The 25,395-nt window shown below is 42.8% G+C and overlaps 1 protein-coding gene across 3 annotated transcripts; it reads right to left on the reverse strand.

Moving 5' to 3' along the window:
* Window positions 1–213: 213 nt before the first annotated feature.
* On the reverse strand, window positions 214–22,622 carry LOC128947454 (24-hydroxycholesterol 7-alpha-hydroxylase). Of its 3 annotated transcripts, XM_054291714.1 has the most exons (13): window positions 22,332–22,387; window positions 17,280–17,451; window positions 15,764–15,899; window positions 14,794–14,968; window positions 13,059–13,208; window positions 12,146–12,239; window positions 10,575–10,673; window positions 8,610–8,700; window positions 7,445–7,578; window positions 6,617–6,712; window positions 4,701–4,789; window positions 1,770–1,857; window positions 214–1,059 (listed from the first exon to the last, which is right to left on the reverse strand). In XM_054291714.1, exons 2-13 carry the CDS (start codon window positions 17,304–17,306, stop codon window positions 988–990), a joined length of 1,251 nt encoding a protein of 416 aa, XP_054147689.1. In that variant the 5' UTR covers window positions 17,307–17,451; window positions 22,332–22,387; the 3' UTR covers window positions 214–987. The 3 variants fall into 3 exon arrangements, with proteins under 3 accessions (XP_054147689.1, XP_054147688.1, XP_054147690.1); XM_054291713.1 differs by lacking the exon at window positions 17,280–17,451 and having other exon boundaries at window positions 22,332–22,622; XM_054291715.1 differs by lacking the exons at window positions 4,701–4,789; window positions 17,280–17,451 and having other exon boundaries at window positions 22,332–22,622.
* Window positions 22,623–25,395: the final 2,773 nt, after the last annotated feature.

Below are 25,395 nucleotides of genomic sequence, written 5' to 3' on the forward strand. Positions count from 1 at the left end.
TGCTATTATTGTATATTGAATCTGACAGCCGTTAAAGTGTTGGTATCTGAACTTATTTGACAGCATCTTCAAACAACTTTTACTAGGTATTCTTTACAGGATTAAAAATTCTTAGATTTGTGCAATTTGTTCTATAACTCATGGAAGGGAAAGTAAAAGCATTCTAGATAAAACAGACAACCAGTCTCATGAGCAGGAACAGCTTTCCTTGCAATCATTTTTTATTGGGAGCTAAATATGGTCAAACTTTCATTGCAAATTCAGGCAAGGACCGATTCTGAATCCTGTGGAGCAAAATAAAGCTCAGCAGAAATTTCAGGTGCTCCAGTGGAACAAGATCCCAATTACAATTTTTCCATTACAAATGCATTTTATTCACAAGATGCCGGCACTGGTTGCAGGCAGAGCAGGCCAGGCCTTCACCTGCCCACACAGGCAGTGACACACAAGTCCCCACAGTTTATCAGGATGGAGCTGATCCAGAGGTCTCTGCTCAGACTGTCCTGGATTTTGTGCTCACCAGCACCAGGGCGCTGTTTGCTGTTACCAATGTGATTTCTTAGCATGAGGCACCAGTCTGGCCTTGGTTTGAAGCACCCTGCAGGAAGCAGTGAGCTGGCCCAAGGGAGCTGCTTCTCCGCTGGTTCTGGCACAGCTTCCACACAGGACTTCCAGACACTGCAGCTTTTTGTCCTGAATGTTTGGATGGTGAGTTTAGTATATCAGATTTGCAAAGTCAGTGAGTAACTGGCCCACAAATTATGAATGCAGCAGGAGAGCTTGGATTGAAGCACTGGGAGCTGGGCAGCCAGGGGAGAGCACAGGTATGACTGCACTGGTTTGGCACAGCACAATGTGCAGCACTGAAAGCTGACATCAAGAACTGTGCAGGCAGAGAAGCTGTCTGAAGATGTGGGATTAGGAAGCAGCTCAGTGGTCCATCCATCCAGCCTGGGCTGGCAAAGACAGCTCAGTGCTGGACAACTCTCATTCCCGGCATTTATACCGGACCTGTAATGGTGCCATGGGTTGCTGTGTCCCCACCAAGTGTAAAGGGCTCTGAAAAAAGAAGAAATTCAGAAAAAACACATCAGTTAGTTTAGTTAATGGAATTACCATTGTGCTTTAATGTTAAGATATTCTTGCATCTTCAGTCTTAGAGAGCCAAGACCAAATAAAGTAATTATTTCTTGGCTTTGCTGAAGCCATTGAGTAGGACCTTCATGGTTAATTATTATTCCAGTCACTCTGTCAGGATGACACATGAGCACTTAAGAAATCCCCACAGTTTTGAATACTTTCAAAATATTCAAATAATGAAGTGGCAACTGTGCTGTTCTACCATAAGTGTAAAACTTTCTGTGTCTCAGCTGCTCATTCAGTCTCACTCTAGTAATTTACCTTCCACCCCTGAATATGGAGTGGAAGAGCATTACAAGTGTTACTTCTGGTTCCATATCTTTAAAGTATTAGTGATCTCATTCCATATTTACTGTTTTTGTGAGCAACAAGTATCAAATCTTTGGTAATGTTTAGGCAATGATGAGACAAAATATTCTTGTAAGCTCTTGGTTATATAGTCAGTGCAGGCCCCACTAACTGGAATTGCAGGAATTACTCTGGATTTTCTGAGTTAAAACAAAGATACATGTTTTATAATACTTCTTTCAAAATTTATGTAAGCACAGTTGAGCATGGCTGTTCAGCTGAGCCTGATGAATGAAGGGTATTAAGATGGACAATGCTACACACATGCATGGATCTCTTACCTCCTTTGGCACTGCATCCAACAGCACAAATTCATACTTGTACAGGAACAGCACAACCAACAGCTGGATTTCCATGATTGCAAACCACCTGCACAAAAAGGGAGGAAAACATTGGCCCTCCAGACTGACCATCACATGTGTATTATTATCAGGTAAGAAACAGGGTGTCTTTGACACATTTTACACTCTGTGCTTTACTTCTGCCTGGAAGTTTATCTTCCATAGGGAAACTGCTGTAGTTTGGGTTTGTTGCTCAGCAAAGAGCACAAACGTGGCAGCTGCCCCTTCTTTCTCTGGTGAAACACTGGACTGACAGTATCCTTCTGACACCTATTTTAAACCAGCTCCTTACCATTATGGATTTTTCCACTGTATAAACATTTATGTTCTCCTAACACTTGCTGACTTGAAATAACTTCCTAGGAGTGAGAAGGCAGTCAAACAGAAAAGGCCATATGACTAATTGTGCTATATAAAGTTATATAATACAGCTGGGAGCCTGGTGACATCAGAGAGCAGTGACAGTGGGAGTTATTATTTAATGCGTCAGCATTAGGATGCAGTAGGAGACCCAAGGGCACGGTTTCTTTTTTCTGTAACACTCTCCCAAAGGTATTTCTTAGGCCAGAGAAGATTTTGGATAATTGCAGGTGAAACCCTCCAGGCTACTGGTTTTTAAAGCTTGTGTGTACAATGCTTTCTGCATTCACCAGTGTGCACCTATGGCAGGTCATGGGATTACTCACTTTGCAGAGTTTAGACACAAGTCTTATATACCCAGTTAAAATAGTAACACCACCTTGCTCTTGTACAGAAAAATGCTGGGAAACCTGGATGAAATAGCTATGGGGGAATTCACAGGGGAAGAGGCTACATGACTGCACATGGAGCTGGCTGGCAGGTGTGAAGGGAAAATAAAAAGCCCCACAGACCCAAGGTAACTCCTGCAGAGCCACCAGGCTCTGCACATGGAGCCACCCTGGGCTCTGGAGTGGGATATCCTTGTTTGTTTCAGCACAGCTTCAGACCCAAATTATCCCTGTGATTTCACACTGCAATTGCCTTGAGCTTTTGGTGGCCTTGGCTCAGGGGAATGGAGTGCAGGGATATTCTGATGGTTGTTAGCCCAGCTCAGGTGGGATGTAGCCCAAGCTCCAAGCCTGCAGCACCATGCAAGGCTGGGTCCTTCCAGTCCCAGCTCAGTTTGCACAGCAGGGCCCTGGATCTCAGTGCTTGAGGGGACAACAACCCATGCAAGACAAGCACAGTCACACAAGCAGTAATCATCTGGTTTGACCAAAGCAGTCAAACTGACATCAAATTTTTCTCTTAAGTAAAAAATATGGCACAGAAATGGCTATTTTGGAGCTCTTCCCACATCAGTTTGGTAGAATATTTTGACAGCTAAGTTATTTACTGGCTTTCAGTTTGATTATAGTAGCTTTTAATTTTATGCTGAACTCTTGCAATGGAGAAATTAAATGTTACATATATTTAATTTATAACCCTCATTAAGGAAATAAATAAAAATGCATCTTAAACTTGAAATAGCATTCAGTTGTATGAAGGTAATCTGCAACCTGAATCTTTGATACAAACACTTGATTTAATTTTCTTTTTTTTCAAGACCATCACATTATTCTTTTACAATTATTGCTGAAAAACCTGAAGGTGTGTGTTACCATGTGGACTGCCAAAGGGTCTGAAAGGGCTTTTTTGTTTCTCAGCAAGAACAAGATTCTCCATCTGTTGTCTGTGTAGAAATGTTATACTTTCCTCTCTAAACAAAAACTTATTTGAAAGATGTTATCAGAGTCCAGAGAACAGCCTGAACAAAGATATAGGTCAGGATACATAAACAAGCAGCTTTCAGGAACATTGTTTGCAGCTTTCCCTGTACCTGCAGATGCCTCTTGTGAATTTTGCTGTTGCCCTTGCTGGGAATGAGGCTGTGCTCAGATTTAGCTCAGGAATGTGGTACAAGCCGCCAAGGTACAGCAGTGAGTGAGCACTTCCCTCTGACTAAAAGCCTAAATGGTGAAAGAAGTTTTATTCATTTTGCTCATATCTTTAGTGCCTTCACAAAGTTTATCTGGCACTCATGTCTAGCCTGCCATAGGGTGCAGATTCCAGAATGCAGATCCTCTGCAACATCCTCCAGATTCCTTGCTCCACATGGAATTCGAGGTAAAACAACTGGTCTTAAGGGTTCTAAGGAGATTTTTGTCTCGGAGGAGCTCAGGTTTTGAAGGCAGAGGATTGAGCACAGAGATGTTTGAACACAGGAACAAGGAGCAGCTGGCTCCCTGGGACTTTTTCCAGGAAGAGGGACAGCAGAGAAAACAGCATAAGGAATGCAGGGAGTACCAAGGCTGGCATTGCTGGAGGAGTGAAGTGAGACAGGATCTGCAATTTAAGCCATTATACAGTTCTGTGTGCCCTAATGCAAAGACCAGATTCAAACACAGGGGAGACAGTTAGGATACCTGAAGATCAGCAGAAATGTCAATGGCATCACAGAGAATGGAAAGAGTCTCAGACCTGAGAAATGTTCTGTAGGTTTGTTTAGAACTGGTTTAAGGCAACCTAAGTAACTGTGTCTGTAAAATGGTGTGTATGGAAGTGGAGCAACTCTCCTTTGATGAAAAGAAACCTCAGCAGGGGCAGAGCCAGGCTGAATTTCCTCCCTGGGTGGGGGGCAATATCCCTTGATACACTGGTCCCAGATTCTGCCTGCTCATTGTGACTTCACCTGTCTTTTCCAGGAGTGAAACCACTTTCAGATCAGTTTAAACAAGGTGCAGATGGTGCATTAGGAGACTGACAAAGAGCAAAGCAAACACGTTATCTCCAAGAGTAAGAGAAGCCCAGTTCAAGAGAGTTGTTCTCTGCAGGGTTTGGGAATAAATAAACTCCAGCTGTTTCACTGACCTTCCTGGACACTGATGCTTCCCTCCTCCAAATGCCACAAAGCTGTCCAAGAAAGCATTCTTCTCTAAATTTGCCTCTTTCCAACGATCCTGTGGGAAGAAACTTTTTTTTTTCCAAATCAGCCTTATATAAATAAAGCTTAACTTTATTTCTTCAGGCTAAAAATGACCTTGGACAGTTAATCCTCAATACAAAGTTGCACTAATACCATTTTTTGCATTCAACCTGTTAGTATTAGAGTCTGGATCCAAAAGTCAACACTGAATCAGGGAAAGAAATGAGGGTCCCATTTGAAGCACATTTAGGTGCCTTAAAATGCTGGAGAAGTTTTCCCTAAAGCAGTTTCCCTATACGTCCTCATTTCCTAAATCCTGCATCTTGAGCTATTAAAATGCAACCTTCTCTTTTTAAATGTATCTACAAATGCAAATGTTCAACCAGTACTGAGGGAAGCCTCAGCCACAAAAGTGTGCCATGACACACAAATAGCTCACACACATCTTGCACAGAAAAAACATTTCTAAGACAAATGCAAGGTCTATGAGCTTTAACTGGTGTAAGCCAGTGTGTGAGAAGATGAAAGACTCTCCACAAAAAACAGCTTGTCTGTACCCAAAGGAATCCCTGCTCCATCCTAAATTGCTTTGAGAGGAAAGGGACTACACAAGGAACAAGGCAATACGGGCTGAAGTTCTGGTGGGTGACACTGAGAGAAGCAAATCTCATGACTGCTGGGTGACAAACTGTACCAGCCTCCACAAACTCAGTGCTACTCTGCCAACTAACACCCTGTCAAGCTTCTGCTGGTGAACTCCTCTGATGAAGCTGTCCCAGAGAAGACATCATCTTGCATTTATCTACTTTAGAGGTTTTTTTCAGCTAGGGCTGATTAGAGATTTCTGAGGAAGAAACTTGTCAGCATCAAAATCCAATAAAGAAGAAAAAAAATCTCCGTGGTGATGAAGCAAGGTCATACATTTGGAATGACAATGTCCAAGGGGCACTCATCTATTCCTCTTGAAAAAAAAGGGCGAGTTTCTAAAAAACAAACTAACTTGCTCTTTAGAAAAAAAGTTACTAAAAAAATAAGCTGCTGCATCAGTTTCAGCTTCAGATTTCAAAGAAGCGGGAATTGTTAAAAGGGATTTCAAATTAGGAAGAGTTTGCTAGAAGGGAAGTTTTGTTTAAATTACTTCTTGATGTATTTCTATAAAAAAGACAAACTGTTCTATATTGGATGGTGCTAAAAAGAGCAGTTACAAGCCTGCCCACACAGCCACCTGCAGTGGAATAATAATAAAGAAACTAGATTAACTACTGAATTAGCAGAGATAATACCTACGAGAAATCATCCGGCAGGGAGAGGAGAACGCTTGGAATCACAGAATTAGTTAGGTTGGAACAGACCTCTAAGATCATCGAGTCCAACATTAACCCAGCACTGCCAATCCACCACTAAACCACATCCCCAGCTGCCACACCTACACATCCCCTCCAGGGATGGTGACCATTTCCTGGGCAGTCTGTTCCAATGCCTGACAGCGCTTTCCGTCAATACATTTTCCCTAATATCCAATCTAAATCTCCCCTGGCACAATCTGAAGCTGGTTCCTCTCATCCTATTAGCTCTTACTTGAGAGAGAAGACTGACTCCCACCTGGCTGCAATCTCCTTTCAGGGAGTTACAGAGAGTGATAAGATCAGGATCAAAGTGACACTAAAATAGTACCATATTATCTGCAACATGTCACTGAAATTAAAAGACTTTTTTATTTCCACAGGCTCCTCCTTTATGTCCCTGTATTCAAGACCATTCTCCAGCCAGATTTAAGCACATTCATCCATATACTTTTATTGTAAAATAAGTGAAGGGAAGAAAAGGCAGCAAAATATCCACACTAAGAGTGACAACTTACAGGTTTGAACATTTCTGGGTCAGGAAAATATTTTGGATTCCGGTGCAACCAATATGGTGACAACATCAGCATGTCACCTGCAGGGATGGTGAAATTCTGAAAAGAGAAAAATCTCTAAGAAAAGAACCAAAAATCTCACAAAATAGTCCCTCCTTGGTAGTTCTCTTCCATCAGCAGAAGATCCTAAGAAAAGATAAGTGAGGGTGATAAAGCCATGGTGGCCACATTACATGTCTGAAGTTTCTTCTTGCTGCTGCTATTTTTTTCCACAAAACCTAAACAATGGGGAAGTTGGAAAGATTATTTGTGTTCTGATTTGGGTTTTTTAGATATCAAAACATCAGAAGCATTATTTCTGTCTTTCCTGTTTCTTGATTTATCATATGAGCTGTTTTCTTTTTTCTAAATATTTTGTTAAATACTTCCTTCAATGCAAAGAAACTCAAAGAAAGCCTTCTATGACAACAGATAGATGATCACCTCCCCCTGAATGGTAGCGAAGAGGACAAAATGAGTCTTATCAGTAACTAAAATGTAGATCCTTCAACTATTTTTGTGGTGTCTGATTCCTCTTTTATATGCCATCAGTATCTGTAGTTCAATTCAATTCAATCTCAAATCAATTCAAAACTGAAGGCAAGACTGTGAGCCAGACAATCCAAACCACTCATAAATTAATGATGATAAACAAATCCATTAAAAAGAATATATATGTGAGGCTGGGGAATATCTCTATCACTGTCATTTTACCCAGATCTATTGGGAGGACCCTTTCCAGACAAATCACACAGCATTCTTTGGGGGAAAAACCCCACAACCAAACCTCACCTTAATTCTAATTGGGTTTATGACTTTCTTGGTGATTGCACCTGGAGACCTCAGCCGTATGGCTTCCAAAGTGCACCATTTAATGAAAGGGATCTTCTTCAGGTCTTCCTCAGACACTTCCAGTTTATCTTTACCTGTTGTGGCATGGGAAAGAAGATTCCATTTATACTTGCTTTGATACAGGCTGGCTTGTCTTGCTTTAGGACTGTGGGTGAAACACTTCAAGACTTCAAGGCATTGTTTACACCCAAAAATTGTCTTTATATTTCAAAGTAAATAAACAGAATCAAATCAGTAACATTTAAGAAAAGCCACTGGACATAATTCAATAACTCTAAGGTATAGATATGGCATTAGATAGAAGGGGCCAAACAAAGTCATGTTGGAAGTTAAAAGTCTTCAGAGTTTTTCTCTGCTTTCACAGGACACTGCATGGAAATCTCAGGGACTGTAGGCACCAAGACAAGAAGCCATGGCTGAGCTCTTGGACTCTGTTAACGTTAGAAAATGAAACAAGACCAGGAGAAAGACTTCAGGATTTTTCTTTATTGGTTAATTACTGGCATGTTTTGACCCATGTCAACAAAGAGCTTCTGTGAAAGTTTAACTCTGGTCCAAGGGACTGCATATAGGAACAACTACTCCCAATAGGTGACTGCTTTTTGAGAGAAAGAGGTTACTCATGGGGGGTCAACCATGCTGGAAAAATCTGCCTCTGATGACAGAAAAGAGAACAGTTCCTGGTCTATTTTTTAACCATGAATACCTGTAACTCTGGTGAACAGCACACCATGAAAAGCACCTAAACTGAAAGACCTCAACTATTAGTTGCCTGGAAAAAACACAAAACTAGGAAATACAAATACAAATCTAAGTTTAAGTGATAGGAATGAAGAAACACATAGTGTTCTTTTCTGATAGGAACAAAGAGACAAACACATACTGTTCTTTTCCTACTTCCTTCTGCTAACATCAGAGATGGGTTTTGCTTAGAAATACATCTTGATCATATACTGAGTAAAGACCTGAGAGCTGTCTATGCTATCAGCAGCACCCTTAATTGGAACACTCATTGTTCCCAGCCACTGACCAAGTGTGCCCTGTGCTGGGCCAACACAGGATAAATCACTTCCAGCTTCCAGAAGGACAAAATCACATTTATTACCTGCTTTGCCAAAAACAGAAGCCAGGTCTTCCATGACTTTCTTGTAAATGGCAGGATTAGAGAGTATGAAAGCAAGGGTCCAAAATGCAACCTAAACAGAATGGAAATCCTTGAATTGAGGGACATGGAATAGAATGACAGTATCTTTTTAGCAAATCACAGAGGCAGGTGAAAACATTTGGCCTTTTTTGTGTCTGCCTGCTGTGGTTGAGATGCATGGGAAGCTGTGCTTCCTGGGTAAATCCATATCTAAGGGCTCAGCTCCTGGGAGATTATATCTAGTCATCTGCTGTGTACTTATCTTTAGGGAACATTATATAGCTTTGGCCTCGAGCTTTGAAACACAGAATCCTTTATTTTCAAATAACTAGGTGTTAAATGAACTACTAAATCATCATGCATGATTAGTTTTAGCTGCAGGAATGAAAGAAAAATAAATTCATACATTCATACTAGCATTTGCAGAAACGAGGTAAAATAATTTGCAGGGCATTGTCATAGTGAGTCACACTAAAATAGGAAGGAAAAGTTTTAATTAACAGCAAAAAAAGGAGTAGTATATCCCCTTTAGAAATAATTTGCTAACTGATTATGCAATGAAGTTGAAAATCAAGAAACTTAGGAAAGGAGAAATCCTCTTAAGCAGGATGAAACCAGAAGGACTGGCAGCAGTGCCAGGAGTCTCTCTCCTCTTGCTGAGCTAGCGGGAGGTGCAGCCTGCACACAGATCTGGTCGTGGGCCATCTGTGCTGGTGAGGGATGAAACTCTGACTGTTATTTCCCAAACACACTGACATGGATGCAGCCCTCCTTCTGAAAAGCAAATCTTGTAGCTTAGCCTTCCTGTACAGCACTTGGACACTGTGGCTTCTCTCCATGGGCTAAGAAGGGATAACTGAATTGTTTCAGATAAAAGGGTTTAAAGTGCTTGTAAAATATGCCCTTGGAAGGTGAAAGGCCTTTTCTTTCGTCATTCCATTCCCCAGAACAGTGGTTGTTACTATTCTGAGAAACAGAAAAATATCTGTATGTCTATTTACAGCTGAATATTACAGAAGTAAGTGTTGTGGAAGGAATGTCAGTTATCCTGATAACAGACAGCAAGCTATGCCTCCCACTTATGCCAACACGTGAATCCACAGAAACCTCACTGAAATGGATGAAATTCCCTTAGGCTAAACTGCAGTAATATCCAATCTCCAAAAAACATAGATATATCCGTTAGGGGAACATATAAAAATAACTCACTATCATGTTTTTCTAAATCACATCTGTAATGGACATAACTGTGCTGGAAAGAGCTTAGTAGTCATGGTAAATAAAGGATGTTTTTGCTGCTATGGATTTTTCATCTGAGAAATTCCTGTAAATGTCTTTGGTCAGCCTAAGCTGTCTTAGATATATTGTTGGCATACTTATATCAGTATCATTAATCCAGCAAATCCTTTTCTAACACAGACAAAACTTAACAGCTCTAGAATCAAACTATTGTTTTTCTTCCACTGGCATTTGTACAGCAGATTTCCCAAAAATGAAAGAGAAAAAATCACTTGAGGGTTTACACACAGATGAAGTTACTCTATATTATGCTTTCGATATTCTTTACAATTGGCAACACCAGGGTATCTGAAATAGTCTTTTCTATAATACAGCTACAGTGCTTCAAAACAGAGTTAAATGCTCTTCACAGCTTAGGACTGTGATCTTAATAGCTGTGAGGCTTATGTTCCTGAAATGTTATGACAGGGGACAACATAATTTCGGAAAAATACAAGAAGAGCTTTTCTTGTCATTGCTTCTGTGACATTGCAGCCTGGGTATATTTGTAGTGATGCATGTGGGCGTGATAATCCCTTCTTTGGAATCCACGGAGTGTGTGTGACCTCTGCTTCAAAGCCTTTCCTCCCCAAATCCAGGCTTTGGAGCAGGAGAGAGAGAAGGTGTTTCTGCAGCTGATGTACTTACAGGCACAGCATTTGCTTGGGCAGCCCAGAGCATCAGGAGACCATACTTGGGAGCTAGATGTTTTCCCTGCAAGTTATCTAGGAGATGTTGTAGAAGTGTCTGTTAAAAATAAAAGAAAATAATCTGTATTTCCAAGAATATATTAAAATGTCGTTTGGGGCAGGGCTTACTAGAGCTCAAGGACTAGCTTCTCAAAGAGAAGTAATGTTAGTTATGGCTTTTTTGGAAGGCACAATGTAGAGATGACAGATATTAAAAGAAAGTGAGACTCACAGGCAGAGGGCAAGGAGAACTCAGTGCACCACTTGAATTCCTCCTGAATACTTTCACTGCTCTCCATTTCCTTAAAGTTTTAGAGGATTGAGTTTCCTCAGTCTCCATTGTTGCTTGTACAGAAAGAAAGGAAAAAAAAAAAATCTCTATTCTAATCCCTTCTCTACACCTCTGCTTCAAAGAACCTCAAAATGGGAATGAGCCAGTTGAACAAATGGAAATGAAGAAAATGTTCTCTCTGATCATGCCCAGAAGTGCTTGTTATAAAGAGATGGTCTGACACATCAGCAAACTCCCTAGTTCAGGCACCTTGTTGGCGACCTAAGCAGTGACTTCAATGGGCTGATATTTGGAACTATAGCAACTGTGCAATGTTCTAGGATCAGCTTTTGTTTATAGTATTTCCTTAAAGGCAGGGCAACCATGCACTTGAGGCAAACCTTCCTGCCTACTTTTCAGAGGTGAAAAGGCCAATCCTGAATTAAAAAAATTGCTGATTTTTTCCAAATTCCCATCCAACCTAAGACATCAAGTTTGTGCTGCCCACTTCCTGCTCCTTCTTTAACTCCCACCAGCTCCTCTCCAGCTTTCTCTTTCTTTCTGCTGATCTGGTTTATTTTATTAAATAAATTGCAGTATGTAAAGCTTTTGAAGTCTAAATAAAACCTGTTTTGTTTAATGGTCTGTCCTACAACCATTTGGTAGATCAAAATTCCCAGGCCAGTCTGCCGTCACATCTGTCAGCCCTATCGGCAGAATTCCTGCCAGAGCTCAGAAGAATAACCAGGGGAACAATTTATCTCAGCTTTGACACAATCAATATTTAGGGTACTTGGCTCCCAAGCCAGTAATCTGCTATTTTCTACCAGTCTGGCTGTTGAAGGATCTGCTCACTCTGCACCAGGGTTTATAAATAGCACATGTAAGGTTTTGAAGTTTCACAGCACGGTGCCCTCAGTGGGACAACTGAAGTGTCTTTCTCTCACCTCTTTCAACTGCTCACTGCAGCGTGGCACTGCAGGCTGGGGATGGCTCATAGCTCTGGCCCCTTGCCTTAAAATTCCCCAGGGGAAGATGTTAATTCTCAGAATTGCTTGAAAGAACTAAATGGAGGAGCAGGAGTCAAAGTTATGGGTCTGTCCTACTGCAGGTGACAGCAATACTGGAACATTTGGGTATAGCTATAAAAGCTGACATATTTGACTTATTTCTTCCAGTACTGAAGTAATTCCTGCCCTCCATTGCTTCAGTCAGAATATACAACAAAGTCATCTTATTTCCTAGCCTTGGATGTTTACCTTGGATGTGGTCTCTGAAGGGTTGGTCCTTTCAGCATCCAACACTACTTTCTCAAATAATTTTAGAAGCCATTTTTTGGATTTAGACCAGTTCCTGTAAAGAAAAGCAACAAACAAGAAGCACTTTACTGAGGCAACACAAACCAACATTTCCTTTTCCATGAGAAGCCCTCCTTGGGTAGTTTTCCAAAAGCCCCTGGGCAGCAGTCAGCTGATGAACAGCCAAGAGATGACTGGCATGAGGAACAGCACGTCCAAGACTTTGGCCAGACCTCCTCTTGCAGCCAGGACCTGGGACTGCAACACTCCTACATCTTCATACTGTTTTATTACAGGTTTTCATTGTTGATTTGGACAGACTGCTTAGGCCAATCATCTTGAAGAAAATCAAGGCCATTTTTTTAGAGCATCCTCAATTCTTTCTGAAGTTATTCTGAGGTGCTAAAGGTGCAATGATGGCCCTGAGAGCACTGACACCGTCTGGAAGCACCTCCCGGGTTTAGGTGTTTCTACCCAAGGTCAGTTCTGTGACAGTGCAGACAAGTAACCTGGGATTGGTATTGGGAAAACAGGTGGAAAAGAGCAGACAGACACCTCATTGGAGGCCCCCTTAGCTTGGGACTCACATTTAGGCTCAGGCCTTTGCTCTTTACCCCATTCTGCTACTCCCTGTCAGGTCCAAGCTGGGCCCTGTGCACCTTGCCAGGTTATTTCTGCTTTATACCAGAAAATGCACAAGACAAGGTCAGAACTTTTTTGAAGCGTTTAGCTAAAAACCTGCTTCACCTGAGGGCACACCATCAGTATAAACTGGGCAACATCCAGGGGAAATGTCTCCCCTCCCATGGTTGACCCTGCAGCAAGATAAATGTCTGCAGTGGGTACACCACAATCATTAGCTCTGCCCCTTTACCTTAGGAAGCACTCAGGCATCTGAGAAGCATATTCAAAGTCCTCATCATACTTCTGGAAATGCTCTTCAAACTCCTTGATTTCACTCGGACTGGTTGGGCAGATGCCCTTCCCAAACAGGGTGTTCACCACTGCTGGATACATGACATGCCTGCAAGGACAAGATGCCCAAGACTTAGGGGCCACAGGGAAGCTGCTGCAGCAGTTTTAGCACATTGGATTGCCCACCCTGGAAGCTGTGGGACTCAAGGGTGACACCAGCATGGAAGGGCTGGCACAAGGCTCACATCTCCCACACTTATAAGCCCTACACTTATTTCAGATTTTAGTCAGAGGCAGGATTTTCACAGAGCTCAGGCTGGTCCTCTACACATGGCTGAACTTCACCAGCTGGGGTTTGGTCACTCGAGTAGGAGCAGAAAGGCTCTGGCCACCGAGGTCCCCTCCTCCCCATGAACCACCCCTCTCATTTCAGTTTGACCCACATGAACCTTCTGGGCACTGCACAAACCCCTCTGGACCAAACATCCTGAAACATCCTTCCTCTGGCTGCAGCTTTCCTGGGCAGATAATGCTTTTTTGGTTTCTTTTTATCTCACTCTTTCGTGCTAGCTCCTCTGTTATCCTGCAAACTCTGAGCTCCTTACTCAGACCCTTCTGTACTCCAGGAAACTCTTGTGCAGCCTTTGCTGTGTTCCATGTGTTGCTAAATGGGTATTTCAGGGAACAGTGCTCACTTTTCTGATTTTCAGATTATTAGGAAGAGGGGGCCATCTGGTGGCTCTAAGGATTTAATTTTGAGACAGATAAATAACATTTATTCAGAATGCTGCATTCCAATACTTTTACTTTGCCTTGTTTAGCAAAGCAGAACCGATCACCTCCTCCAAGATTTCAAAGCCCTCTCCTCCACATTTTTCCCAGTTAATCCAAATTGCAGTAAGTGGAGTGAGAGGTGCCAAGTGATTTAATTGCACTAACAGCTGTATCTCACTGTATAATGCAGGAAAGGACAGCAAAGGACATTGTGAATGTGAGGTGTTAGAAACAGGTCCAAACCAAAGGCAGTATCTGTCCCCATCCCTGGGAATCTTCAAGGCCAGGCTGGATGGGGCTCTGAGTGACCTGCTCTAGTGGAAGGTGTCCATGGCAGGGGATGGAATAAGGGGATCTTTAAGGATCCTTCCAACCTAAACTATTCTAGGATTCCATGAATATTCAACTTGTAGTACAGATGGACAGACAAGATACAGGTGTTATCCCAGATAATCAGGAAGAAGAAAGAGTTAAAAGCTTTGTTGCTGTCACATGAAACAATTTTTTTTTAACGTGAAGTTCTGGCAGCCAAGTCAGTTGCAGAAGTTCATAGTTAAGCTTCAAGCTAAGCTTGGCTCAAACATGGAAACTTCTCAAAATGCAGGAGATTAAGCATTTTTTCTAAGTTCTTTATAAATAATGTGAAGCTTTTATCCCATCTTTTTGGAAACAGGGTTTGTTGGAACATGCTGTGTTTTCTTTTTTCTTCCAAACAGGCAGTTCAGATGCTTCTTCTAACTGGGAGAAACACCTTTCCATGAAACCCTGTCCACTCTGTGAGCCACTTTGAAACCATGAAGCTGTGATGAGCACCCTGACAAAACTTTTCTAAGACTTTTGAGCTCCAGCTGCTTTACAGAAATATTTCCCTTCCATGAAGGACATCCCTGAGTTAGAAATGTGCTGCAAGTCTCCCTTACCTTACCAGGGCATTGAGGTCTCCCGTGCCCTCTGTGCCCAGGTGAGCCATGTGCTCATGGAGCTCCTTACACAAAGTGCCTGAGAACATGTGCAGGTTACTGGGACTCATCTTCCCTTTCATCATGCTGTAGAGGTTACCATGGTTCTCATAAAACGCTTCTGCAGGAACAGAGACTAAATACAAAATGAAACAGAAATGTTTTGGAAAGTAGATTTTTCACTGAAAGATACAGTGAACATTTTTACACTTGACTTCTAATTTAAATGCCTTAACCCCCATTATCCCAAAGTAAAACTCCCTGGAAGCTTCCTTGTAAAACCATGTAAAGATTTTGGTAATGACTCTGCTTCTCCCAGCCTGTGTAACATCTTCCTGCCTCGTGGAGCTTCAGTGCCAGAACCAACAATCCAGAGATTTCCCCCCAGTGGGATGTACAGAGATGTGCAGACATGGCACAAAACTGAATGAAGTGAAAAAAACCAGTTTGTGTCTCCATGCTATAAAAGTACATCCTCATAAACACCTCACCTTTTCTAATGACTGTTGTACTACTGTGTAGCAACTAATTATTGCTGCAACTAATTATTGCTGCAAGTAATTATTGCTGCAAGCTGATTTTCCAGTGAAGTAATAGAATCACCTACAACTGCTCTTAACAAAGTACATGCATGTGGGGTGTCCAGCCACAGCAAAGGATCTATCTCAAACTGGGACTGCTGGATGGTGAAAATAATAACATTCCCTGCATCAGAAACTTCTCATTCCTTGAGACTGAATCCAAACCCCTCAGCTGGTTTACAGTACTGGGTCATCATGGAGAAATTGAATTTCAGCATTTCACATCACAGTCATGGATTAAAATAAGCATTTAAGGCATGATCAAAAAGCCAACAGGCTTTTGGTTGGGATTTAATCTTCCTGGGTAACTAGATTTGGTTTCCTTTAAAAAAGAGACAGGTCTCAGTTACCTGCATTCTTGACAGCTTGCTGTACTGCCTGTTCAAAATTTAAGTCTTCAGATTTAAAAAATACTTCAGTTCCTTCTTCCTCAGTAACAAAAGTAAACCGTTTTCCCAGAGCAAATATTGTGAACACAGGTCCATGCTGGAACAAACAGAGATTTCCTGTCAGTGCACTGTTAACACATTTTGCAGCAGCCCCAGCACGACTTCAGTGCTGCTGAGAGGTCAGGAGGGAGGACCTGGTCATTCCTGCCCTCTGCACCCCTTGGCTCAGAACTGCACAGGATGAACATGAATCAGATCAAAATTTGCAGACTTATGACCAGAAGGGAATGTGCTATGTGCCTGACCTCTTGCAGAGTAAAGACATTTCTTCTCTTAAATTAACATTTTATATTTGAATTACCTTGCAACTCAAGCACTACAACCTATGTGGATTTAGAGAAGTCAAGGTATGGGTTTTTTTCTTCAGCACACTTTGGCTGACACAGCAAAGTACCAATACTGTAAAAATCCATAATCCTACAGTTTCAGTCTACACTGTTTTAGCAAAAAGTCCATCCTCCTACATATTTTTAGTATTTCCCTTCCCTTCCCTTCCCTTCCCTTCCCTTCCCTTCCCCCTGCCTTTTCTCCTAATACCAATGATTTCTTTCTTGTAGAGATTAATATCAAAATAGCTAACAACCTTTGAGCAGAACAGATTGACTGACATTCAGGAAAGGTTTTTGATGCCATAAATCGTTATTTCATCTTCCCTTAATCTAATATCCTATAGCGTTCTTGAAACTTCCAGCAATAGGAATTCAATTCTGAGTTCCTACATTGTCAAAATTAACACTGATGTTTGTAAGTACTCTAAACTAGAAAACAAATGTGTAATACCTTCTGTCTGCCAGATGTAGGCATAAAAAGATCATTCTACCTTGCTCACATTGTTTATGCCATTGACTTAAACCATTTCTTTTGCTGTTGGTGTCTGTAGTGTAAATCCTTGCTTCATCAAAAGCTCTTTGAAGCCAAGGAGAAGATTCCTCCTGGCCTCAGTTGAATTTTGATTGTGCCCTTCAACTGCAAATTATTAAACAAAGAATGACAGTTCAAACTCTCTGGGTGATAACAAATAAAATACTGTTTTAATAACAAGTGTTCAAGGCCAGGTTGGATGAGGCTTTGAGCACCTGTCCACTGGAATTTGTCCCTGCCCATGGCAGGAGGTGGAACAAGATGAGCTTTAAGGTCAATTCCAACACAGACCAATCTGTGATTCCATGACTCTATAATAGCTGAATTTCTAAGATGGCTTTTTGATGTCCATCTCCTCATCATCAGACTGGAAAAAAATCAGTGAATTTGTACCATGCTTAAAAATTAGATGTTTAAAATTTTAAATTAACATTAAAATGTACTTAAACTAATTTAAAAATAAAATTTAATTTGAACTAATAGTAGCCTGCAATAACACTTAATTATTCAATTAAGGTCACACTCATTTAAAGACTGGAACACTTTAGGTGATTACATGTGAACAAGATGTCTGAGTTCCCATAACAGACAACAGAAATCGAGTCTGTGCAGTCAGGGGATCCCAATGCACCAGACCATCTCCTGCACTCCTGGTTTTGGAGGGAGCTGAGCTGCCCCTGGACTCCACTGACAGCACTGACAACCTGTCCAGAGACCATCTTGGTAACCTGCAAACACCCACACAACAATCTGGGTTTGAATCTCATCCAGCTTCCTGCAATCTATTTAGAATCATTCAAATTAGACCAATATTTAACAAAACTGAAAAAGAAAGCTCCATAGATTACCTTCTCCAGAATAAGTCAGCCTCATAGAGCAACACTGTCATGGCAGATAGTCAAACAAATCTTTCAGAAAGCAGAATTTTGTGTCCAAATAGATATGACATTTGATGAATGCGAAGCAAAATTAAACTACTAAGAAAGGTTTGAGAATCAAACTAATAAAGGCAATCTGCCTCCCCAACAACAGAGACTTTTCCAAGCATGCCAGATGCAGGGAGTCTCCCAGTGTGCTGCTGAGCCTGATAAACACTCAAGGTGTAAGGAAACCAAGTGGGGAAGGAACCTGAGTTAGGATTACATCAGTGTAGGACCAGTCCCACCTTGGAGCCTTTCACTGAGAGTGAGGGACTGAGACCTTGTTTTAGAGGAAGTATTGAGCAGAATAGATTTAAACAAGTTCTAGGTAAAACAGTGATAAATATTTCAATTCAGAACTCTTGAGGAATTAAAATAAGAAGTTGCAGAACTCCCTACTGTGATCTGTTAAATCATTCCCAGCAACAGGAGGACGGACAGGCAAACATAGTGCCAGGAGGACCTGGGAAGCCTCAGAGTCATTCTGGTACTCAAAAAATTAGAGAAAGCATTATTAAAGATTGGAATTAGTAGTGGATAAATAGGATGTACTGCAAAAGAGCCCAGTACAGCTTTTAGGGAGACATAAGGTTGTGTGGTGTTAGAAGTATTTTCTAATTCATTCTTTGGAAGAAGAACTAAAAGTTTACTCATGATCTGGAGTCATTTGAGAGTCTAAAAAATGAGAAGACCTAGAAATGTCACAGAAGAAGGCTCAGAATAATGAAACTCTGAAATGACTCCAAAATCTATTTGGGAAGTGCTAATAAATGGCTTCAAACTGTAAGCAAGTAGGTTTGAGGTGGATATTTGGGAGAAATTCTCTACTGTGAGGGTGGTGAGGCCCTGGCACAGGTTGCACAGAGAAGCTGTGGATGCTCCATCCCTGGAATTGTCCAAGAGCAGGATGGATGGGGCTCTGAGCAACCTAGGATAGTGGCAAGTGTCCCTGTTGTGGCAGAAGGGTTCGAATGAGATGATCTTTAAGGTTCCTTCCAACCCAAACCATTCTATGATAATTAATCTGGAGCTCTTGTCTTGCTAGGAAAGGAAAGGAAAAAGGACAAGAAACATCTAAACCCATCCTGTGCTTGCATCTTTAATTTGTGTTTCTGCCCATTCCATCTCAGCAGGATATTCTGAGCTAGTCACAGTCAAAGGGATGCACAACATGCATGAATATTTCAATAAAAGGAGATTAAGTGAACTTAGATCCCAGGAAAAGAGGAAAAGACAATCATTATTCTCAGTTCCTCATAATGTAAAAGCTAATGGGCTTGAGATTAGGAGTTAGATTGTTTAAAACCAGACAGAATACTTTATTTATATGGGTCATGATTAAATTAAGGATTCACTGCTGTGCATTGCTGTGAAGCCAAATTTATACACAGGGCAACAAAAGAGATTAGGTCAAATCATATAGATGCAAATTCCAGCCCAGCAAATCCCTAAACCAGGAGCTGGGAAGAAAAAGCAGGAGGCTACAAACTCTCACCTGGGTGTGCTCCTTTACACCCTGTTACTGAGCATCTCCTGATGGCTGCAGTCCCAGACAGACATGTGAATAACCAGACTGCTCATCTGTCAAAATGTGTCATTACATTGATGTTACACTGCAATAAAATCAGCTCCTGGAATGCACTTGTTTTATGGGAAGGTACCAACAGAATGCAGGCTCTGCTGCCAGCACTGCAGCCAGGTTACTGATCTGAAACAGCTTTTAAGGACACTTCACAACATAGAGATATAGAAAGAAAAAAAATCCTTTTAGGATTTATTGCTTTCACTCATGAAAGCTAATTTTTTTCCAAAGACTGGGAAACACTTCAGTGTCACAGTAAGAAACAGATTCAAGCCTAAAGAAAGTAACACTCCAGAGAAATAAAAACTTCAGAATGATGTTCTCCAAAATCCCAAAGGAAATTAGGGAAATAGTCATATTCCCCAGGGGCACTGACAGGGAGCAACCACTGTCAGCTGGGACAGCTGCATTGCACCAAGAGCTCTGCTGGGAGCACTGGGTGGGTTTCCCCTCTCTCCCGTGGGTTTGCACACACACAGGGTCAATGCCATGTCCCCTCTCTAGCTCAGGGACAGCAGCATTTTGGTCTTCTACACCTGGGACCAGTCACAGACCTTCAGTGACTCAGCTGTGGACACTGAGTATGGAAATGCTCCACCAGAAGCCTTCTCCAGCTGCTCCCCTCCACGTGTCCCTTGCAGGGTAACCCAGTGAGCCATCCCTCACCCAGCCACACACAGAAAGGCCAACAGTCCTGGACACAGCACCTTGCCCCAATTCAGCACTGTCTCTGAGAGGGATGTATGGATCCCACAGGTACCGACAACAGTGCACAACAATCTCCTGGGTTTAAATGAACTTCTTCTGTTTGCTTAATCAGCAAACTGAGGAGAAGAATTTGAAATTGCTTACTAACTCTTATCATGTTAGCCAGGAGAACTGGGGAGCCACCTTTTGAACCCCTCATTAAGCAGATCACCCTGTATTTTATGGGGCATGGTGGTTCTGGTTATTTCCTGTCCTTTCCACACTGCTACAAAACTTGTCTCACCAGGCAGCTTGAGGAGGAAGAGGTGGTATCTTTTATTAGATGAGAGCTTAAATATTTTATTAGAGCAGGGGAACTTTCTTTTCTTAGTCCCAGTGATGACACAAGGGGGAAAGGAGACAATTCTTCCAGCCCACGTGTTCTTCCGTGGGAGGAAAACAGAAGCAGCAAACTCCAAGCAAAGGGCAGGCTGGCAGCAGTGGAACTTTACTGTGTTACCCAGGGCTTGAGAGAAAAAACAGTGAAGGACAGACACAAAAGGAATTAAGGAAGAAAGGAGTTAAGAAAGACATGAGTGTCACTTCGGCAGTCTGAAGGATTAATCCAGAGGAGGAATTGCAAGAGTCTCCCCTGAAGACAATGACCTTGCAGAGATGAGGAGGTTTCACACTGCCCAAAGCCTGTTTCTGTAACACCTTTTACAAGGGCAGCTCGCTCATATTAAGGACACTGAACCTTGTTCTGGCAGTATCAAGGAGCCTGGAATTATTGCAGATGGATTTTGCAAGCCCTGTAGTGCCTGTTAATGACCCCTCTGGCAGCAGCAGTGTTTGGTTTGGCTGTGCTCTCCAACAGTGCCTGCTCTTTCAAAGGGAGCAGGCAGGAAAATACTTATTTTCCTTGGCCTCAGCACAGTGTGCCAGTGTGGGAGGTGGGAAGGGAGGGAGAACTTCAGTGCCTGAGGAGGGTTTAAGGAGAGAAAGGGGACAACAAACAAGTGGCCTTCTTCAGAGGCAGAGAGACTGTCAGGGGATGGTGCTGCAGGCAGGTGGCCAGCCTGGGAGGGAGGGATGGATGGAGACATCCCCCTTGGCCTAGGGGGACACAGGGAGAGGTCAGAAGGAGCTGCTGGACCAAAAGTCAAAGGAGAAGCCCTACCAGCAAACACACAGTAAAGGGAGAGGTGTAAGAAAGCCTTCTCTTCCTTCTTGTTTTGAGTTTTCAGGCATTGAAAATTTTTCTTGTTCTAGTTTCTGTCCCAACAAAACCAGAGGTTTATAAAGTCATTCAGGTGTTCCTAGAGTGTGCAGATGTGTCAGCAGCTGCCACAGCATCATCCTGGATGATGATGAACACGAAATGAACACCAAAATTAATTAACTCAGAGCCAATGAGTGTGCATTTGCACAGATGAAAGCTACAGGAAAGACACAGTAATAAAAAAATTTAAACTGGCCTGTCAAGCACAGAGAAGCCAAGAAACTCCAGATCATACCTCTAAGCTTACCCCATGATGCACCTAATGTGCTTTAATACAAGATTGACAGCTCTTGTTGTTCTCAAAGATCAGATTTAATTCTCTGCTTTAATACCATGAGTTTATAACAATACAAAAGAAATACAAATATGAAACTTGGCAGTTCAAAATGAAAAAGTAATGGGATCCAGTATTTATTGATGTGGGTTTTTTCTTTTTTTTCAAAATTCAGGATGTAACAGTGGTTTCATTTTTAGCTAGTTTTTGCAAGTAGTGGGGCTGTGTGATCCTTCAGCATGGAACACTCAAGGCTGATGACACTGTAGCAGCAAGGGGAATATAATTCCTGAATGAAAGTGAGAAACTGGGGTTTATGTTAGTCATTATTAAATATCTAGAAATTAAGAATTTGATCTCTTTGTATCCAACAGACACAGAAAAAGAAATTCAAGTCCAAGGGGTAAATCCTGACCCCTATGTTTAGTTAAGATTTTTAGGACAGAAAATTTGATCTGCCAAGCACATCTGTGCTCCTTGAATGCTGAGGGACTTTTTTGAGCTGGTGCTCAAAAATCTCACCTAACTTTAGGCATGCAAATAAGTAGTTTCCTGTTCCCAGCACTTGGCATAGAGCTTTCCATATTATCTGAAACCAAGATTAACACACAGCCAGACTGCAAAAGCAAAACGCCAGAGGTCCAAACAGGATGATCACAGCACAGAGACCGTGCCTGGATCAGATCCACAACTCACCAATGCTGGTGGCACTAAGCCGATTCTTCACCATTTAAATGCTCCTGACGTTATAAAACGTGACAGGAAAGGGCAAAACTGAAGGCAGGAGTTGCGGCTCGCCTTTCCCCCTGCAGGCAGCCACCCTCAGCACGCACCCACGAGCACCAGGCCAGCACACGCCTTACCTCGTTCCTGGCTCGCTCTATAAACTCCAGAGGAGCTTTCCCGAACTGAAACGCAGCTCCGAACCAAGGGATCCAGCTCCTGATGCAAGGAGGCGAGCTCGGGTTTCTCAGCTGAAACAAAAGAGCCTTGACAATGAGGAGTCCCAGGAGCGCTGCCAACAGCACAGCGAGATCCATTTTGCCTCTCGGCCGCCCGGCCCGGCCCCGGCCGCTGCTCCGCCTGCCCCGGCATGGCCGCGCTGGCCGCGCTCCGAGCTCATCCTCCCTGAGCGGCCCTGCGCTGCCACGGGGACAGCGTGAAAACCCTGAGCTGCAGAGGGCACAGCCCTTGTTCTGTTACAGGCAGAGCCAGTTCTGATCTGTTCTGGCATGAGGACCAACTGTGCTGCTTGCAAAACCTAGATATTGCTGTGGCAAGTCCTTGGACTTTGCAGTGGTTGCTGGAAGGCCACCGGGCAGCCAGGGACACGGCCAGGGACACTGGCTAAGCAGTGCAGAGTCTTCTTCAATTTAAAAAATATGCAGTATTGAGATTACAAAGCAGAGAGCCTGTGAGTTGCAGACATTTAGCTTTCAGCGAGTCATAGATGGCAAGAAACTTCTGCAGGCGTCACCTGAAGCAGAAACCTTAAGAAAGAGATCTCTCGCCTGTCTGAAATACCTCAGTATAGGCTGGATGTGTGTCCAGTGTCTGAGGAGCAGAGAAACGCTTCTGAGGTTGGACTGACAGATCAAAACCTGCTGGCCACCTGTTATATCTGTGCCATGTCAGAAGACAAGGTTTCAGAGAGGTCAGATTAGTTTCTTTGCATGTGTGAAAGCGGCACGTCAAAATTACTTACAGAATGCATTAAGTATAAAAAACCCCTAGGAAGTGCTGTCAGCATCTACCCCCACACACTCTCAGCAGCTTTGAAGAGAACAGAAAAGCAGGAGGAGTTGCTGACAGACCAGATGAGTGTGCTGCCACTCAGGGGGACCTCAGCAGGCTGGGAAATGGGCAGAGAGGGACTTATCTCAAAATCAGAGAATAATGGATCAGAAGGGACCCCAAGGATCCCGTGGTCCAGCTTTTCCTGGCAAAAAATAAATAAATAAACTTAAAAAAAGACTTAATGAAGTTCGGCAAAGGGAAGCGCCAAGTTCTGCCACTGGGTAGGAACAACATCATGCACCAGTACAGGCTGAGGGGGCACCTGGGTGGACGGGAACTTTGCAGATCTGGGGTCCTGGTGGACACCAGGTTGAACACGAGTCAGAGATGGACCTTGAGCACCCTGGGCTGCATCAGGGGAAGTGCTGCCAGCAGATTGAGGGAGGTGATCCTCTGCCAAGAGTGAAGGGCCAAAAAGGGGCTGGAGCATCTGTCATTTGAGGAGAGGCTGAGACAGCTCAGTCTGGAGAAGAGAAGGCTCAGGGGGATCTTTTCAGTGTGTATGAACACCTGAAGGGAGGGTGCAAAGAGGCTGGAGCCAGGCTCTTCTAAGGGTGCCCAGTGAAAGAGCAAGAGGCAGTGGGCATAAACAAATACAGATACAAATACAGTTTAACTCACTTCCTGTACAGGAAGAGGTGCACAAACAGGAACCTTTGTACCTGTGCAGACAGGCAATATGGTAAAAGTAGCACAGCAGAAATATACATGAATAATAGGAGGTTAAGAGCTGTGAAAATTAGGTGTATGTTCTTCATTAAACAGTCATTTTGAAATACCTTGGGATGTTACATGTTGATTGTAGGTGCAGAAGAACAAGCTCACATGTCAGCTGTAAAAATTAAGGTGTTCTCCATTTTGCAAACTGTCTGGAACAAACAGATAAATCACTGTTAACTGTGATATTTCTACACTTCTGTGTTTAGCTGTCACAGCTCTTTATACGTTTATTTACTGATTTTATTTTACCCATTAAATTATTTCTCTTCCTATAAAGGGGTAAAGTGATAAGAGAACTAAAGGCCTTGTAATATTGGAGAAAATACCTATTTTCATTATATGCATGGTATATTTTCATTAACTGACTGAGTAGTGAGTTTAAATTGATCTATATATACAGGTTAGACAATTCCTCAAGCCTCTGTGAAGACATTCATTAAAGGCTTTTGTTTTGGCATTTTTTGTTTTGTTTGGGTTGTACTTTTAGGGCATGATTTGGCGAAGGACATGAGATGCAAGGCACTGTTGTGAGGAGGGCACAGCCACTAGGAATGTGTAGCAGTCACTGCCAAGCTTTCCTCAGGCTGGGCAGTGGTTAATGTTTAATGGTTTTCCAAGTGAACTAACACAGAAGCTCAGGTGGGGGCACTGGGCAGTCTGGCTGCCTTCCTCCAGCAGCACACAGCTGGCCCAGACCTGCTGCTGGGCTTCACCCCATCTGAAGTCTACACTCTCTCTCTATATGCAGCCTTTGGTCAAACTGGCTTGGGACAGAAACCAAAAAACTCCATCTCACTGGGAATAGAAATAAATTAATAGGAAGGGTCCTCTCAGCTGGTGCTGTCTTCTCAGGATTCAGGGATACAGGAACTCCAGGTGTTTGATGGATGTCCATGAGTACTGGCCCTTCTCTTCTCCACACATCACAGAGCTGTCCATGCAGGCATCCACCTCTAGTCAGGCTCATTTCAAAGGCCCTGTGGGAAGAGAATATTCCTCCTCACAGCCACCCCCCAATCATCTGGTTTTAAAAAGAACCTATTTCTTCAGGCTAGAAATGACCATGGAGAGCTGCTCCTTCCATAGGATGCTGCAATGCTGTGAGGTTTACTTTAAGGAGGGATTTTTGTTGTTTCCCACTCCCTACAGCATGGTCATAGAGAAAACAGAATGACCCAGAGGTGTAGAGCTCAAGGATGGTTGTGAAACCCTCATCCTGGGAGGTTTTCAGGGGACCAAACAAGACCTTGGGCAACCTGCTGTAACTCCAGGGCTCTCCCTGCTGTGACTGTAAGATGGCTGCAGGTGAACTCTAGAGGTCCTCTCTACCCCACATCGCAGTTGATGATACAGGCTGATAGAGTGTGGCACAAACTGACCCAAGCCCACAGAACAGCTGTGGAGGGAGGC

This window comes from Melozone crissalis, unplaced genomic scaffold (assembly GCF_028551555.1).
Source record: "Melozone crissalis strain CALT ecotype California unplaced genomic scaffold, PUWL_Pcris_2 ptg000106l_1, whole genome shotgun sequence".
NCBI lineage: Eukaryota > Metazoa > Chordata > Aves > Passeriformes > Passerellidae > Melozone > Melozone crissalis.

Bases quoted from the DNA above. Each gene is read 5' to 3' on its own strand.
- LOC128947454 (XM_054291713.1), bottom strand. From the start codon at position 22,508: ATGGATCTCGCTGTGCTGTTGGCAGCGCTCCTGGGACTCCTCATTGTC. The intron at 10,674-12,145 runs GTAAACATCCAA...TATTTTTAACAG, and splicing joins CTTCAGAGACCACATCCAAG to ACACTTCTACAACATCTCCT. The intron at 7,579-8,609 runs GTAATAAATGTG...ATGCCACAACAG, and splicing joins TTCTGTTTTTGGCAAAGCAG to GTAAAGATAAACTGGAAGTG.